The sequence below is a fragment of the Gopherus flavomarginatus genome, chromosome 10, assembly GCF_025201925.1.
Source record: "Gopherus flavomarginatus isolate rGopFla2 chromosome 10, rGopFla2.mat.asm, whole genome shotgun sequence".
Classification (NCBI taxonomy): Eukaryota; Metazoa; Chordata; order Testudines; family Testudinidae; genus Gopherus; species Gopherus flavomarginatus.
In genome coordinates this window covers 64,211,668-64,230,834 of record NC_066626.1, presented here as the reverse complement: position 1 = coordinate 64,230,834, position 19,167 = coordinate 64,211,668, and the positions used below count along the sequence as shown (strand labels likewise).

Genomic DNA, 19,167 nt, shown 5'->3' with positions numbered 1-19,167 from the left:
GTCACTCAGATCCCATCCCATCCAACATCCCATCACCGACCACTGGGCATACTTACCTGCTGATAATCAAAGATCAATTGCCAAAATTAAGCTATCCCATCATACCATCCCTTCCATAAACTTATCAAGCTTAGTCTTAAAGCCAGATATGTCTTTTGCCCCCACTACTCCCCTTGGAAGGCTGTTCCAGAACTTCACTCCTCTAATGGTTAGAAACCTTCGTCTAATTTCAAGTCAAAACTTCCTAGTGTCCAGTTTATACCCATTTGTTCTTGTATCTACATTGGTACTAAGCTTAAATAATTCCTCTCCCTCCCTAATATTAATCCCTCTGATATATTTATAAAGAGCAAGCATATCCCCCCTCAAACTTCTTTTGGTTAGGCTAAACAAGCCAAGCTCTTTGAGTCTCCTTTCATATGACAGGTTTTCCATTCCTCGGATCATCATAGTAGTCCGTCTCTGAACCTGTTCCAATTTGAATTCATCCTTCTTAAACATGGGAGACCAGAACTGCACACAGTATTCCAGGTGGGGTCTCCCCAGTGCCTTATATAACAGTACTAACACCTCCTTATCTTTGCTGGAAATACCTCGCCTGATGCATCCTAAAACCGCATTAGCTTTTTAACAGGTTATTTTAATATTAACTTTCCAAGTGTATAATTCCTGAGCTGGTCAGTGAGACAGACAAAATTATTCGGTTTACAAATTATTTAGCGTTTACAATACAATTTGAGTATGTGCAGGTATACCTCCCTCTCTCTGCTCAATGGAAGGTTTGTGCCTACATCCTGTAGATTAGATTGTGAGCCCCTTATTTTACACTGGTGATCAGTGAAATGAAAATCTGAATGAAATGTAATTTCCCCTGAAATAGAACTACGGAGTGGAACTACTCATGTGAGTAACAGCTCACAAGTATAAATAAGAGGCTCACAATCAGGCACTCTGCGAGGAGTAAGGCTTAATATAAATGAAATAGAAAAAAAAGTAGTATAAAAACTTATTTTAGGATAACAGTTTTTTCCCTTCTAATGAGTTGTACAGTGCTAATTTTTCAGGAATTTCACTGTATTGTACAGTCATTTGTAGTGAGATAAGTTCTAATGTTTAGGAAATACTAACAATTTTTCTCCCCACTAGATTTATTTCAAAAGTTGAAGAAGTTTTGAATGACTGGAAACTTATTGGGGTTTCTTCAGGCAAGCCCCTAGAAAAGGTCAGTTTAATTGCTTATGAAATTTTGTTTTTTAATTGGAGATGGTGTGGTATAATATATAATGTGCATTCATATTTACACTTCAGATTTCCTTGTATTTGGCAGACTAAAGTTTGAGGTTACTTACAGCAAGAACAGTTTTCAGTGGGAATTTTACTTGCAGAAATGAATCTGTGTGGTCAAAATTAATTATAAAGTTATGATTGGGAGAAACTTTATTGCTGATCTAAGTTCCCTCTGAGCTGTGCGGCCACACATCAGGCAATCAAGGGCTGCGCAGGCGGGAGAGAGGTCCCTTTCCCTCAGTCCCAGAGCAGCTGTGGCTGGGGAGAGGGCTTGTGGGGGAGTCCTCTCTCCCTGCTGTAGTCCCGGGGCAGCCTGCACCCCAAACCCGTCATTCCTGGCCTCACACCAGAGCCAGCACCACCGGCCAGAGCCCTTACCCCCTCACACACCAACCCCCTGCCTCAGCCTTGGGCCTCTTCCCACACGCCAAACCTCTCGGCCCCACCCCACCACACATCACCTCTATATTGGTGCACATAACAAAATTCATTCCACACATGGATGTAAAAAATGGGAACGTTGTTGATGAAGGTTAGCCTAAATCGCCATGACCAAATAATATCTTATCCCTTTTCAATATGCAGGGTGTATACACCATTGGAATATGGGAGGAGAAATCAGATGAAATTTCATTTGCTGACTTCAGATTCTCCATTACTCATCATTATCTTGTGCAAGAAGCCAGTGGCAAAGATGGGAAAGAGGAGTTGGTAGAAGGTAACTGATTGTTCTTTGATATGGTAAATATGTGTAGGGTAGATGGCATTCAGAAATTATTGTTCAATGTATCATGATGATGTAGTGTGAAATTTTGCAGCACATTAATTTGACTTGCCTAGAAACTTCAAAGGTCTGCAGATTATGCTCTCAAACCACAAGGTGCATGTCTGTTTAAATATTTTGGAAACTGTAGTTTCCATGTAGTATTGTTAGTTGGTTCTCCCCAAAGAATTTGAGTTATTGTTAGGTTATAAATGTTAAGGTCCTTAAAATTCAGCTGTCTGGCTGTTATCTTGATATAAAAAATATGCACTTTTTTTTTTTAATATTGAATACAAAAAATGGTAGTTTAAGATCTTTAACAATTGGTAGTCTGTAGATACTCATTCTTGTGTGTCTGGTTATATCATAGCTAAACAAAACAGATACATTTTAAATGGACATTGTCAGGCTAGACAAGGTTCTATTTTGTTGTACTCTAACTCACTTTTCTCTTCAAATTTCCTCCTTATTCTGGAAAAAAAACCTTGAAATTATGCACAGAATAAAAAGTGAGATGCAAAAAATCAAATACCTTTTTGGAACAACTCCTTACATCCAATAAATTGATGGCTCTGTATTTGTTACATTTGTTTCTGAACAGATGAACACTGCATCATTTCACAACTCTGCCTTCCTGTCATTGTCATGCAAACTATAAGACTAACAGGATTATTATTAAGATAATACCTTGATTGTTTAAAAAAAAAAAGATGTCAGAAAAGAGATGTCTTAGCATGTATACATATATGCATGAACTAAAAAGCTGGAAAAGCATTAACTTCAACTCTAGATACTGGGCATGACACTATATAAATAGTTTTATTCATAATGACAACATCCCTTTATAACAATACTTTGCACACTTATTCCTTTTATCAGAGGATCTCAAAATAAGCCCATGATGCAGGTATTACCCCATATTACAAAAGGATAAACTTTGGCACAGGACCTGAGTTCCTATTGACTTCAGCTGAAGCTGGGATTGCTTAGTACCTGTGAAAATCAGTCCCTAAACTACTTTCAGAAGGTTGCATAGTGTGGGAGTTGGGGACTAGAATTTGGAAAACCTGCCTACCCAATCCTCTGTTCAAACCTCTTGTTAACATGAGTCAAAAATCATATTTTGTTGTCTTCAGTTTCAGTATATTCCATATGTTTAAATCTGCTTTAAAGAACAGTTTTAGTAAAACTTGTGGATGTTTGGAACAGTGTTGATCACTCTCTTACTAATATCTCTGGGAGGAAACCTGATACTTGTGTCGGGTTGGCTCTTTTAAAATCTAATGTAAATATTGAATGTTAGCATTTTGCGTTAGTGAAACATTATGGTAGTGACGAAAGAACATATTGTAGCCTAACAAACATACCAAAGCTTTATAATAGTATGTTTTGTTCACTATAACATTTACTCTCTTTAGCATGTTAACAAATGCTGCAGCAGAATTAGAGCTGACAAACCTGCATTGTTTTTGTTTTTATTTTGAAAAGCACGTGAATGTTTGTAATTACAGTGTTTCCAACAACACTGTCCTCTAAACTTTGATCTTGGCTCCAAGGAGCCGAGAGTTTCTCATCCCCATGTAAATCTTAAAATCAGAGTACAATAAATTTAACGCCTCACCATTTACCCACAAACTCTAAAACACATGCCTCAGAATTTGAAACGATCAAGAACAAGTAAATTTTCAGTCTCATTATATAAAGTAACATCTCAAAGCCCCTGAAGACTTTTCTTCTTTTTCAGATGATAGCCAGTTCATGCTTGCATTGTTTGATTGGTAATGTCCTTCCATGGATGGTCCCTGTCCCAGCTCTTTTCTGATATATCTTGAATAATGATTAGGAATTACCATAGCAGGAGTGTCTACTATTATTGTGATTTCCTTAATGATGTGCTTCAACACTTTTATAGATTAAGGCAAGAAATATTTTTTTCCAAAATATTTGGTAGCTATGTCTTCTCAGTAGAAGAAAGTCCCTTTTTAATTTGAAGTTACATTAGTGCTAGTGAATGTGCTAGACTGACAGCTGTGAAGGCTGAGATGAGGTATGATGTTGGGCTGTCAAGTGATGCCATTACAATAGAAACAGGGATAAACAGTGACACCATCAACACGTTAAATGATCACTTTGAAATATTTACATTAGTTTCTGTTAGATTAATGACCCTCTCTTACTATTTCAAGACATAAAGTTGGATTTCTATGTGACCTTAAAGCATCACAATGACAATCTAAAAGGTGATAATCTAATAATTTGTACAGGTATTGAAACGTGATAGCACTGGTGACATTTCTAGTCAACATTATCACCATCTCTCATGAGGGTGCATGGGTTACCAAATTCTTAATTGTCTTGGCATGTACACAGTTCTATGCAGGGAAGATTGTTTTGACTGCAGACATAGTCGATTGTGCAGTGACTCCTACTGGTGCAGGCACAAATAAGGTCTTGCAGAAGCTCAGAGGCTGTTGGGTCCTTGAAGAATACAGGAAGTAGTTCATCACCCTCATTTTTCCATCCGTGTTGCAGTGGTAATCCAATATCTGGTTTACCTATGTATGAAGATGTCTAAATCTTTGTTTGCCAAAATGCTCTTCAAAACTATCCTCACACGGTGGAAGTTTGGCCAGTGGACTTGTGATAGCTAGATTGAAGTGCAAGCAATTCAGGTCTCTGTGGATCTCCTTTTCTTTCTCACTGTGGTCATAGAGCTGTGCTAACACATTTTTCGCTGCAGAAATTTTGGCTTGGCCCTGGGAAGTTTGAAACTCCCTTTCCCTTTGCTTGTAGATGTGGCAGGGAAAGCAGCCAGACAGCAAGGGTTTTTAAAAAAAATGCCACGAAAGACACAAGGAAGTAAAGGGGCTGCTGGGACATGAAGCAGTGCAGCACGGTGCACTGAGCAGAGACCCAGAAAACCTTGCGCTCACCCCCTCCACCGTTCCCACAAGACCTATTGAGAGAGCTGCACTGTGGGATAGCTGCCCTACAGCGCCGCTCTCATCGGCGATGGAAGTGCTGCTAGTGTAAACACTCTCTGACGCCTGAGGAATTAAGTGAGTACGTAAACCAGCGCTTTTCTTTCACTGGTTCCCTATCACCGGTGAAACTTACAGTGCAAAAACTCTGTAAGTGTAGACGTATCCTTTGTAACATGCTCTTAGGTCATGAATTCTTTCAGCTAGAGCTTTCAGATGGTGCCCTAATTCAGCATTGTCTGTTCTCATTGTTCCATCAGTATGGAAGAGGGACATAGGCCCAGGTCCTGTTCTGGAAGAACCTCATCTCTGCATCTTGTTAAGGACAGGGATCCGTGGAAGACAGTTTCTGGACTGATAACTGTTGTGATTGTCCGTTCCTTGCCAGATATTTGTTCGTTTTGGCCATGTCAGCAAATGTTTTGATGACACATTTTTTGATGGGTCTGAAGAAGCTTCTTGTCCTATTAGACTCAAGTACACCTCTCACAAATCTCTTAATTTGTTTTTCACCAACATCTGCTATTTCAGTGGAGACTGATATATCTGATGTTACATGCAGTCCAGTGGATATGTTGATTAGCACCCGTGGATATGTTTCATGGTCAAATGGGATTGTCTTAGTGCTGATGACATGGTTGTCAAGAGCAGTAACTGCACTGAAAAGGGACAAAGAGCATGAGGCAAAGACTTGTTTGTGGATGTTGTCTTCACCACTTCTTGTTAGGCCACTGCTTTCTCTCACACCATTTGCATATTCACAGTATGAAGCTGTGTATTGTCACCTCTGACACTAATACTGACCTATGTATAAATTCTGAATTGAAAAACTACTTTCTAGAATATTTCAGAGTCTGGTACTGTGTGCATAGACAACTATACATGAAAACATTCTACCAGAGGGGTAAAGTGGATGAATTAATATATTTCTTGGACCAACTTCTGTTGGTGAAAGCGACAAGATTTTTTGCTCCCCAGAGCCCTGCTTCTGGTCTGTGAAAGGTAAACAGAGTGTCAGAGCTAAATACAACAGATTGTTTAGCATAAAGAGTTAACACCTGTTGCAAGAAACCAGTCAAAATGAAGTGGGCAATTAACACCTCTGCAGTCATTAGTACAGAGAAGAATAAGACCTTCTCTACACTACAACCTTTTGTTGGCAACAGCTGCCATTTGCTGACAAAACGGGAGGTGTACACACTACAAAGCTACTTTTGAAGGTAAAACTCTGCTGTTTCTCCGACAAAACAAAACCACTTCAGCAAAAAGCATAAAGCTTTTTGCAGCAAAGTTAAAGCGACAAAGCGTCAGTGTAGATAGACACTGCCGTTCATTTAGTCAACATAACTGGCTTCCACCAGTATCCCACAGTGCGTGCGGTGACTGCTCTAATCACTGTTTTGATTTCTACTGCCATGAAGGCATACACCCTTCCCCTTTCAAAGGTCTGGGAAGTATGTAACAGCTGAGCATGCTGTGCCCTTTGGGGAGCAAAGAGCAAATAATTAACATGGAATGCTCCTGTTCTCCCCTGCACTTGGAACACAGTGTCACTGCTGTAGGCAGACTGCTGCTGCTGGTGGGGGTTGGGTGTGGGTCTGTGACTGCTGTGCTGCTTTGACATTCCTCAGCACAGAGAGTTCATAGAGCTGCGCAGGATGCTGCTCCCAGCAGCTGAGGTGGTTGTGGGAGAACTGGGAGGGAATCACAGAACCATAGGCAGGCAGGCAGAGTGGGCTGCTTCGAGAGAGACGGCTGTGCTGAGCAGAGCCAGGGGCTGAGGTAGGTGGGAGGGTGTCTCTCTGCCTCAGGATAGGTCGGTCAGCCTGCTGTCTCCCCACAGCAAAAACACCACTTTCCTCTCCCCTCCCCCCCCACTTCAGTTGAAAAAGCGGCTGATGATCTGCTAGGATACCCCTGGAATGATGGGATTGAGAAACCTGCATCATGATGCTTTACCTTCCCCATGAGGCATTGCAAACCCTTCCCAAAGTACCCTGCAGCCAGTTGCACAGTGGGATAGCTACCACAGTGCACTGTTCTCTGTGTCAGTGCAAGAGTTTAGTGTGGATGCACTCTGCTGACACAAGGATCTAGTGTGTACATGCAATAGCGGTTTTAATTAAAGTGGCATAACTTTTCCGACAAAACTTTGTAGTGTAGACAAGTGGATTACAGGTTGTTGTAACGAGACATAAAAGCATTGTCTCTGTTGAGCATGATCTTTAGTGTCTAGCAAAATTATGAATTTAAGCTCCTATGCTCGTCTTTTGAAAGTGTTGTAGATTTCCTTTGAGGATGAAGACTGAGAGAGGACTTGACATGGAAGCGATCATTTGTGAAAAGTGTTCATCCACAGGTGATAGGGTTTTTTGGTCTTATGGTTTTTCCCTGAGAGTTCATTAGAAAGTGTAGTGATTGTCTAGTTTTATCCACCTAGTTTTTGGGGCATTTGATGCACTGGATGAGATGCACCACATATTGTGATAGGGGTGTGTAGGGCCCATGGATCATGAAAAGTATGCTGCGGGGGGTATTTATTGTTGTAACAGTGGAGCTATGGCTGCAAGTTTTGCATATGTTATTCTGGCAAGGTCTGGTGCCATTTTGAGTTGGTTTGTCCTGGTCTTTGGGGAGTTTGCTTCTGATGGTGAAGTTGGGTGTTTATTTGAAGGTCAGAAGAGAGGGTTTTGGAAAGATTTCTTTTGTTGCATTTTTCGGAGATTCTTCCTCAAGGTGACACATGAAGAGGTTGCATAAAAGGGAGCCATCCTAGTACCCATGGCTGTTCCCATGTTTTGGAAAAGTGTGTGTTGAATGTAAGTTGGTTATGAGTATGTGAGGATGAGTTTGTGTTTGGATTGGATATCTGACTGTTTTCCATTGTTTTCTACATATTTGAGGTAGGCAGGTGATGCCTTTGTGATGATGGCTTTTGGTGTATAGCAGTGGTTCTCAAAGTTTTGTACTGGTGACCTCTTTCACATAGCTACCCTCTGAGTGTGACCCTCCCCCCCAATTACATGAAATAGTAAAATACATGAACTGCAGGAGATGGTTCCTCATTTTTTTTCTGAAGTCCTTGTGCAGAATATTGTCTCATTACAACAGTCTGTAACATACTAATTCTCCTTTGTCCCACGACTGCAGAGATGTTAATTGCCCACTTTGTTTTGAAGTTCAGCATGTTATGTTAACTCATCATGCTTAACAATTTGTTCCACCTTTTATTTAGATGTGACACTCTGATTACCTTTCTCAGACCTGAAGATGAGTTCTGTGGATCTCACAAGCTTATTTCTTTCATCAACAGGAATTGGTCCAATTAAAGATATTATCTCACTTACATTGTCTTTCTTGTATCCTGGGACCAACATAGCTACAACAACATTGCTTACAGCCTTCTACCAGGCAGACTAGATGCTACATTGTATGTACAAAAGCTTACAAATGGAGAAGTCTTACTTTTAGGAATTCACCTACATTTATATCTAGTCACAATGCAGCACAAACTATGGGCACGCCATCTGCTGGTGCACAAACTTCAGTGTGACACTGATCTGGTCAGCAAATTTCAATTGAAAATACAGAAAAATATTATCACTTCTGAGATACTTTGGCAATTAAAAATATGTAATATGAAAATATTTCATGTCAGTATATTACAAAATGTTAATATTTGCTATATACTAAACAACTTCACCATTTCTCGAAAAAATACTTGTCCGTGCAAATCTAATACAGATCTTTTAATACACTGTCGTTTGGTAGCTTTGACCAATAAACACCACATTGAAGTGTTGAAATTAACAAACAGTAAATACTGTTGTCATAGTCATGCTGCAGTGTTGTTGGAACTGTGCAAAAAATGACACTTTTCCACTCTTGGTATTATTGTTTCACCTTGCTTATAGGCGTTATGGCACCACTTGATAGCTGCACATTATACATCATCTAAATATACATAAAATAAACTTTCAAATGATTATATGAGGTGTGTGTGTGTGTGTGTAGGTGTAGAGCGTGGGTACATTAAACTCCAAAAATATGGCCCTTTTTGGACAACTGCCTCACAGTTACAAGGAACACATACCATTGAGTAGTAACAGTGTAGAGTTGAATGCAGTGAGTTGAATATATTTTATTTTTAGTTGAGCATTATTTTTACTGGTCATTGTCGGGGTAACAACACCTAGATTCTGTGGTGATTAGTGCTGGTCTATTTAAAATAGATGGATTAATGAGGCCCAAAGTATTGCCTACTTTCAGAAACTTAAGGTTCCACTGTTCCGTCTTCTTATATGTCTTTCCTTTTATTTTTAAAGAAATAAATTGTATTAAACCTTAAAAACTAACATTCCTCTGGCCTTGGACACCCAAAAGGCAATAAATAGACTTTGTGCAAATATCTCTTTTTACCTGAAGGTATCATGTAGCATGGACAGCTACCTGCAGGAGGTCCTTTGGCTGTGAATGATGGATCCCAGAAATTTGGTGGTTACAGTATAGGGCCTCAAGGAGGGAGGAAAAATATGAAAGCAGTAAAAACAGGAAGGCAAGCTGTAGGGCCTTAATAGGGATATGAAGTTTTTATTACTATGCTAGGAATTAAATCTGCTGTGTGAAAAAACATCAAGGTAAAATTGATTTTACTGGAGAAAAGTTTTCCTGTTCCAAAGATTCTGTTCTAATGTAATGAACCTCAGAAACGTCTTTAGAGAACATTTTCTCTTTACCTTTCACACACAACAGATTTCTGCTTGACGCTGTAAAAATGTACTGACACTTAGCTTTATCAAATTGTTTCACAGATGTCCTTCCGTTATCTATGCAAGACTTGCTGTGCATGAACAATGATTTTCCCCCTAGAGCCCATTGTCTAGTGAGATGGTATGTATACATTCTTTATTCTGTTTTCTTCTATATTACAGGTAACATTTTAACATATAATTAAGGCCCTGCCAAATTCACGGTCCATTTTGGTTAATTTCATGGTCATAAGATTTTTTTAAATTGTAAATTTAATGATTTCAGCTATTAAAAACCTGAAATTTCATGGCATTGTAGTTTTAGGGGTTCTAACCCATAAAGGAGGGGTGTGTGTGTGTGTGTGTGTGTGTGTGTTGGGGGGATTTGCAAGGTTATTGTACGGAGGGTTGCCGTACTGCTACCCTTACTTTTGTGCTGCTGCTGGCAGTGGCACTGCCTTCAGAGCTGGGCAGCTGGAGAGCGGCAGCTGCTGGCCTGGAGCCCAGTTCTGAAGGTAGAGCTGCTGCCAGCCGCTGCGCAGAAGTAAGGATGACATGGTATGGTATTGCCATCCTTACTTCTGCGCCGCTGCTAACAGGGCGCCGACTTCTGAGCTGGGTGCCTGGCTAACAGCCGCAGCTCTTCAGCTGCCCAGATCTGAAGGCAGTGTGGAAGTAAGGGTGGCAATACTGTGACACACACCGCCCCCCCAAATAACCATGTGATCCCCCTGCAACTCCCTTTTGGGTCAGGCCCCTCAATTTGAGCAACGCCGGTTTCCTGCGTGAAATCTGTATAGTATTAGGGTAAAAAAGAACACACAAGACCAGATTTCATGGTCTGTGATGTGTTTTTCATGGCTGTGAATTTGATAGGGCCCTAATCATAATATGATGATTTTCAGTGATCAGATTGGGTGTTCATTCAGCATTCATTGTGTCAAGATTTTAGCCTTACAAAAATAAGCATCACTCAGAATTTGGAACATTTTAGCTAATTTTAAAGTAGCTAATGGTTTAAAGTAATAAGAAAGTGAAAAGCTTTCAGTGTTTTAAAATCTTCAAATGACACTTAGTGGAACGTGTACTTAAATTCAAGATGTTTAAATACATTTCAGACTGAAGTCTTTCAACTATTAGTTTCTTTCATATCAGAGCAAGACTTACATTGAATAAAACTTAAAATGTTTTTTTGTCATTCATAATTTTGTATGATGTTTGTACTACAGTTAAATAGGCACTGTGTTCCTTTTGGTTTCTTACTCCTTTCTGCAGTGAAGCAGAACTAGTACTATTACAAGTTTCTTTGTGGCCAGAGTAATGATGTTACAAACTCAGGATTATGTCTTGGCTGCAGACTTGGGTAGAAGGAGAATGGCTTTATTTAATTCCAGATCACTTAAAGAATAGGAATGGAAAGCAGAAAGTTATTGTTAAATAAATTGTTCTTTGCTCAAATGTTGGGTTTATTTACCTTCTTCTATTTCTCCTCCATAAGAATTATGGTTAAGAAACGAACAAGAAAGTAATATAGCCTCATGCAAGCTTTTATGTTCACACTAGGAATAAATGAAAAACACAGTGATCTCTGCCTATCTACTATTGTGGGCTGGATCCAATACTACCTGTATGGCCCTGAGGATGTCACATGGGCTGCAGCTCTGTGCTTATTGGGCAGCAGGTTGAGAACCCCTGATATAGAATATAAGTAATAACATATAATATGCTCTGGTACACTAATTGTAAAAGTGGTTATATAAAGAAGAAGTTTTAATGTGTAACTTTTAAAATATTTGAAAAATGAATTGAAAATCCAGAATGCACTTTAATAGTTTGGCTTTTTTTCAGGCCTCTTAATTAGCATGGACTTAAATATTTAATTGCCATTATATTACTGCAATGTGCACTAGTTAAGTAAATTGGTGACATCTGTACTCTAGCCTACCTAGGACTGACTCAAGAATATGCAATTATTTTTCACATGTAACTTATTACAAAGGTTACCTTTTTTTAGGTATGGCTTACGGGAATTTGTGGTTATTGCTCCAGCAGCAAATAATGATGCAGTTCTTAGTGAATCCAAATGTAACCTTCTTCTGAGTTCAGTCTCGATTGCATTGGGGAACACTGGTTGGTAAGTGAAGTGCTAAATGATTACATGTCCAGATATCACTTTGAATATAATTTGGAAGATGCTTCATAGTAAGGAAAAATATTAAATTGATAGTAACAACATATAGTGTAGACGGTCTGATATTGCCACAGAAAGAAATACAAAAAATTGTCTTTCAGTGGAAATGTGGCCTAACCTTAATAGCAAAGGATTCTTTCAAAGATTATTAACATTTTAATGCACTGAACCATATGTATGACTTCTGTTCCATAGACTTTTTCTTGTTTTAAAATATAAATAACCATAAGAGTAATTAATTGGTCTATAAGACATGATTTTCATAGAAATGTAGGGCTGGGAGGGTCCTTGAAAGGTCAGCTAGTCCAGCTGTGTATGCTGAGGCAGGACCAGGTATACCTACACCATTCCTGACAGGCATTTGTCCAACCTGTTATTAAAAACTTCCAGTGATAGAGATTCCAGAACCTCCCTGGGTAATCTATTCTAGTATGTAACTATCCTTATCCTTAGAAGGCTTTTTCCTAATATCTAACCTAAATATCCCTTGCTATAGATTAAGCTTCTTGTCCTTTGTTCAGTGCACACAGACAACAGTTGATCACTGTCCTCTTTTTAACAGCCATCAACATATTTGATGGCTGTTAATCAGGTTCTCCTTCTGTCGCCTTTTTCTCATAACTAAATATGCCAATTTTTTTATAACCTTTCCTCGCAGGTCAGGTTTTCTAAACCTCTTATTTTTCTGGCTGTCCTCCAAATTCTCTCCAGTCTATCCCCATCTTTTTTAATGTCTGACACCCAAAACTAGACACTATATTTCAACTGTGGCCTCACCAGTGCTGCGTACAGTGCGACAGTTACGTCCCATGTCCCCGATACGGCACTCCTGTTAATACATCCTAGATTGATATTAGCCTTTTTGTAACATAACATATATTGTTTGCTCTTTGTTTATGATTCAGTATAACCCCCAGATCCTCTTCTGCAGTACTACTGCCTAGGCAGTTATTCCCCTTTTTGTATTTGTGTATTTGATTTTTCCTTCCTAAGCATAGTACTTTATTTAATTTAATCTCGTTGATGTCAGACCAATTCTCCAATGTGTCAGTCATTTTGAATTCTAATCCTGTCTTCCAAATCACTTACAACCCATCTCAGATTGGTGTCATCTTCAGATTACATAAGTATACTCTCCACTTTATTATCCAAGTAATTAATGAAACTGAATTTTCTCAGTATTTGATATAAATTTAATAACAAATTAGTTTATAAAATTATAAATTAGTTTGTTCACAAATCTGATGGCATAAATCTTCTAAAGCTCCTGGAAAATATTCTTATCCTTTATTAAATCTCCCCAAATCAGAATTTAAGACAAAATACTTGGTAAAATGTTACGTATGACATTGAAGATTTGATGACATTACTACACTTTGTTGTACATTCCACTTAACTTTGTTAGTGACAGTTGTATTTTATGACCTCTATTTTTTAACTTAACCATTTTTAATTTAAACCCAAGTACCAGTACATGGTGGTGGTTTTCTTTATATCTCTGTAGAATTGTCTGAAATTGCTTTGAAATACATACTATTAAATACTTCTGAGGATGTTAGAACAGTGAACGTTTTTTAATCTACTGCTTCAATATTTTGCAGTCAGGTACCATTGTTTGTGCAAATACATCATAAATGGCGAAGAATGTATGTTGGAGAATGTCAGGGCCCTGGAGTTCGAACTGACTTTGAAATGGTTCATCTTCGTAAAGTGCCAAATCAGTATACTCATTTATCAGGTCTATTGGACATCTTCAAATCCAAGATAGTAAGTATGTTTGTACTAGAAATCATGCCGTTTAACCAAGTGAAATGTAGGCTATTTCTTTTTAAATCAGCAATTTAAAAAAAACTTAAATCATTAAAGGGGAAGAAAAAGGGCCTATGCTTTAATTGGTGTTGTCTGCCTGTTTTCCTTTTAGTTTAATTAAAAGCTCTACTGACCTTTTAAAAATACAGAACAGTCATACTAAATTGCTAATGTGTGAGTACTGTTTTGGATAACTTTTTTCTTTAATTCTTTACCTTCTAATACTATGCCAATTCTGTAGCCTCCTGAGTGACACAAAACTCTAAGAAAAAAAGAGTGCTGAAAATTTACTAAGTACTTCACAAATATGTGTTCCCTGCCTTCAAGAAATTATGCTCTAAATTTGACACTCCATTTGTGAGGGAGAGCTTGCGGGGGAGGAGAGATGAAGGGCACTGTGACAGAATAAGGTCACATGCTTACTGTAGTAAGGTAGACACACATCTTGATGGGATTTTTTTTAGTACCTTTCTTTCCCCCATCTCTCCTCATAGTGAGATAATGAGAGTTAGTTTCTATTAGAAATTTTCCTTGAAAGTTTGATAGAAATTACTTAGATCTTTTTGACTATGGTAGGATTGGGAACATATCTATTCTTCTTTTAACTCATTAAGAAACTTTTCAGATTTTCTTTGCACTTGGATACACTAGTTCACAAGGATCTGGACTGATACCAGTTCATTTCACATGGGCCAGTCAGACAGTAATGATTTTCATCATTATCTTTGTGTTGGATTTGATCTAGTGACAAAAGATTAAGTAATTTATCCTATTACCAACCTTATTCTAGTTTAGTCCCCATTCTTGTGTGGATTTGAAATCATATTCTTCTTATTTATGCACCCACATTATTGATGTCAGTTTAGCTGTCATAGAACCATATTCTTTTGATGTTATTCAGGCAGTGAGTCTCAGTGAAGTCAGGAGGATTGCTGACCTGAGTACAAGAAACATGATTTGGCCCATGTTTTAAAAGTAATCTAATTTGATTCCTTTTTATTTGTGAATTTATACTGTCTGGCCTATTTTTATACTGTGCAGTATATTTTTATATATTATAGGGAAAACTTGGTGTTAAAATTAAACCTGTTATTTTTTTAAAGCCAAGTGACTGAAGTAGACAGTGATAAATAGCCTGCTTGGGGTTGAAACTTTAGAAGAGATTGTACTGAAACAATATCTCACATAATGTTGAAAACCCATTCTTCACTTTTTTTTTTAAACTCAAGACTTTAGTTTCAAATAAGTGAAGTGTAAAGAGTATTATTGTAACTCTAGTTGATTTACTTTAATTCATTTGTAGTGTTTCTTTACATTTATATTTTAGGGATGTCCTTTAACTCCACTGCCTCCAGTTAGCATAGCTATTCGACTAACATATGTTCTTCAAGACTGGCAACAATATTTCTGGCCCCAACAACCACCAGGTAGGAGATTCATGTGCATAGTGTCTTCAGGGAAATTTTAAATTAATTTATAGAAAACAATTAATGTAAAGAGTGTGTGTGTATGTATATGTATATATATGTGTGTGTGTGTGTGTGTGTATATATATATATATATATACACACACATACAGCTAAAGGAATAAATACTTGTATGTGACTTAGCAGAATATTGCAAAAGTGTAGTAGCTGTTCACTAAGAGAGAAGCATATGAATTTCTGTGGGTTTAAGAACAATTTTCTGACCATGTTTAAATCTGATCAGTGCAGTGTCTTTTGCTCTTTTGGCTGGAAAACCACTTGGCTTCATTTTTCTCTTTGCACTTTTCCTTGCACTGCAGACTGCTGACAAAATAAGCCCACACATAAATCCATACATATACATAAAAAATAATCAGAGGAAAACAGAGTTGCCAAATCAGATATTGTTATTGGTAGGAAGGGATGATATATTGGTGAGATAAAAATTTACTAGTAAATTTTTACTGCTAAGTTGGATTCCTTGAATCTGGCAGTGTTGTAATGCTATAGAAACTTTCCCAGGCTAAGGCAGTTTTTCATACGTTCTTCATTTTGTCTGAAAATATTTATTTATTTATTTTTGTAGTTTTTGTATTGGGTTGTTTTGGAACAAACATCCCTAAATAAAGATTTTCATTTTATAAGCATTTTGAATAGCAAACCTAGCTCTAATATGTTGGGGAGCAATGAAACCTTCTATCTTCAAAGTCATCTCAAATGCACAAAGTAAACTGAATAAATGGAGAAAAATATTTTTCTCGGACTTTTTTGTTTTGGTAATCCCAAGTGTTACAGAAACCGTAGGTAAAAGTTTAAGACAGAAGTTGTGACTTTAAGATGATGTGTCTAAGTTAATTAATATATAAACACAAATGGTACTATGATGGCTATCATTTTTAAATTATTAGGAGATGAGAGAGCAAAACATGTTAAGATGCTTATTTCTCAGCCCCATCAGTTAGCTGTTGATTTATGCCCATGACTATTTACATCCCTTAGCATAATGGTTTTTATTATTATATCTAATGTAATGTTAGATATTCTTTTACATATTGGGGAAGCCATGTTGCCCAGTGGATGGAGCACTAGATTGAGGCTCTTGGAAACTTGAGTTCTCAGGATTCTCCTGGTATGTCTACACTGCAGTTAAAAACCTGCAGCTGGCTCATGTCAATTGACTTGGGCTCAGGCTAAGGGGCTGTTTAATTGTGGTGTAGACCTTTCATTGTGTCTTGGAGCCTGTGCTCTAATCCACGCCCGAATGTGTGCACCACAATTAAACAGCTCCTTAGCCTGAGTCAGCTGACGCAGGCCAGCCATGGGTTTTTAATTGCAGTGTAGACCCTCCCAGCCCAAACCTTGCCTAGCAGGTAACAATCAGTAAACTCCAGCCCTCAAGTTCCTCACAGATCTCCCTGCACAACCCCTATTACTGTACATTCATAGAAGATATTAAGTGTGCTGCTCCTTTAAAGAGACAGAAACAGCATCTTGTTATCTTGACTGGAGTTAACAATCATTTTAAATTCAATCAAAGCACTGGATTGGTTTAGATAAAAAGTAAAACTAGTTTAATTAAAGTATAATTAAAGTATCAAGTATAAAGCATAAAAAATAGAAGGGGTTACACAAAAGTAAAAATATGTAATGGCTAAGACCTAACTTAACAAGCTGCAGTCTTTGGTGAGGAAACAAATCTTAAACAATGTTTCAACAATAGCTGATTAGCTCTTAGTCAGAATCCCCAGAGTCCAAGGTGCTGGTTTTCCTTGTTTCCTTATGTGAAGGATCACTTGGGGGTTCTCTGCCCCTCTCTTTATAGTCCAGGCTACCTTTTGAAAAGTACATCTCTCCAAGTTCATTGACCGGTGTAGGCTGTGTGGCCGTTCCTCCCTGTCCGTCTCTAAGGGAGGCCATGCCTCCTCGCTATTGTGTACCTGTAAAGTTGAGCTCAAAGGGGGGAATTAGCTAAACCTAGTGCTCTGGTCCTCTGGCCAGGCAGAACAGTAAGGCAGTCTGAGTCTCAGGGCGGGGCAGCAGACAGTTAGGTTCTGGCCTGCAATCAGGGCAGAGCAGCTGAACAGTATATGAGCCTCAGGCTCAGTCAAGGCAGGGCAGCAGTCTGACAATGGGTAGGCTCTGGCCTGCAATCAGGGCAGAGCAGTTAAGTAGTTTAGAAGCCTTAGGTAAGAGTGAGCACCAGTGCAGTCTAGAGGCTCAGTCAGGATGCCTGAGGAGTGAAGGTAAGGAGCGGGAGTACTGCCACCTCAGGAGCCTGCCCAGATCCAGTGCATCACAACCCAGGGCCCTAACAGTGGTGCAGTGGTCTGCCACTGGGTCAGCAGGGGTCCGGCCGCAACGTGCTGACCTTGTATCAGGCTAGCTGCCAGTCAGAGGTTGCCTGGTTTCCCAGAGCTGCTTCCTACTCTCCTCCTTGGGTGTACCTGCATCTTTTGTCTCAGGGAGGTTGGTCGGCCGGCGGTCCTGGGAGCTCAGGTGGCAGCCACGGTAGCTCCTCTGCAGGCTTCAGCAGCAGGCAGGATGCGTCCATCTCTTGTGATGGCTCCAGCCCAGCTGAGCTGCAGGGCCCACCTTTTGTACTTCCCCTTTCTGTCCTGCCCTGCTGCTTCCAGAGGGGCAGATGTGGTTCTCCTGGTTCAGCCCACCAGGGGGCATGTTGTGGTCCCTCCCTGTCACTCTGAGGGAGGCCATGCCTCCTCGCTACACCAGCTTAAGTGATCACTTTTTCCCCACTTGCTCTCCTGATGAGTTTGTTTGCCTGGCATGCAAATGTGCTTGCCACTGTCTTTGGTTAAACCTTGCTCAATTTACTCCGGAGACGCATTCAAGCAGGTGGAACTGCATTCCTTACTCTGGAAAAAATCTTAATCAACTATCAACTCACACTGACATGCCTAGTTTAAATACATTTTAGTCACAATTCCAGCATAACTGTATAATCCTTTATAGGTTGACCGAACATACATCATGCAAGAATATTAATGGTCAGTGAGTTTAGTTTTCCAAGGACATTTTACATGACACCTTTTAGATACAGATTATAACAATAGTGAGTTGGCGTACACTGAGCTGGTCAGGCCAGCTGAAACTTGCTGCTGGTTACTTGGGAAATCCCTTGCCTTCTGGCATAGGGATGCTCTTAGGATCACAATTGCCTATTTGAGATTGTCAGATATTAAAGTAAGAATGCCAAGATGTTGGTGATGTCCTACCTTTTTGATTAAATCATGGTTCCATTCTTCTATTTTTTTAGAACTTAATTTCATTGTTCCACATTTTTGAGTTAAAATACCTCAGTTAAGTAAGTTGTTTTTATAATAAGGCATAAGTATCTATCTAAGGCTAAGCCTGTTGGAGACTATGAAGTCTTACTCTTTCTTTGTACCTTTTGTTACTGTTGTTGTTACTATTGCTTTAAAATATTTGACCATTCTTGATCATATTTGACCAGTCAGTTGACCAGTTATTTTTGGACTGGTCAAATGCCCAACACTACTTCCTGGTTACTTCAGGAGATCTTTTTAGTTCAGTAGGGATCATATATTTGACATGTTTTGCATTTGTAGTGTGTGTAGAAGGGAAAGGTATTAGTGACCTAAGATGTCTAAGAAGTGCATAATTAAATAAAAAATATTTGCTGCTAACGTTTATCTTTTAGTTTGGTTTACTGTACTTAAATAGAGAAATCATGTAAGCACATTGTTATTCTAATAAAGAAGAAATCACTTAAAAATATAAATAATAAAAGTAACTTTTCCTCTTCAATTGCCTTAAAATAACTTTTAGCATGTGAAGTATATTGTTTGCCGAAGCAGTGTGTCAGTTGTTAGTAATGTATATTTTATGATATTATCTAAATTTTAACCACTTGTTCCAACAGAACGATCATGTGCCATGTAAG

General features: G+C 38.7%; 1 protein-coding gene across 3 annotated transcripts in view; it reads left to right on the top strand.

Moving 5' to 3' along the window:
- The window catches only part of RAB3GAP1 (RAB3 GTPase activating protein catalytic subunit 1), a 44,566-nt gene that overhangs the window by 3,018 nt on the left and 22,381 nt on the right, over positions 1 to 19,167 (top strand). For all 3 annotated transcript variants that reach the window (XR_007768278.1, XM_050916006.1, XM_050916005.1), the window contains exons 3-8: positions 1,147 to 1,222; positions 1,873 to 2,005; positions 9,843 to 9,921; positions 11,794 to 11,913; positions 13,572 to 13,737; positions 15,107 to 15,206. Coding sequence is in view for 2 of the 3 variants with exons in the window: in XM_050916006.1 (XP_050771963.1) it covers positions 1,147 to 1,222; positions 1,873 to 2,005; positions 9,843 to 9,921; positions 11,794 to 11,913; positions 13,572 to 13,737; positions 15,107 to 15,206 (674 nt within the window). In the remaining variant the exon portion in view is untranslated. The remainder of the gene's footprint in view (positions 1 to 1,146; positions 1,223 to 1,872; positions 2,006 to 9,842; positions 9,922 to 11,793; positions 11,914 to 13,571; positions 13,738 to 15,106; positions 15,207 to 19,167) is intronic.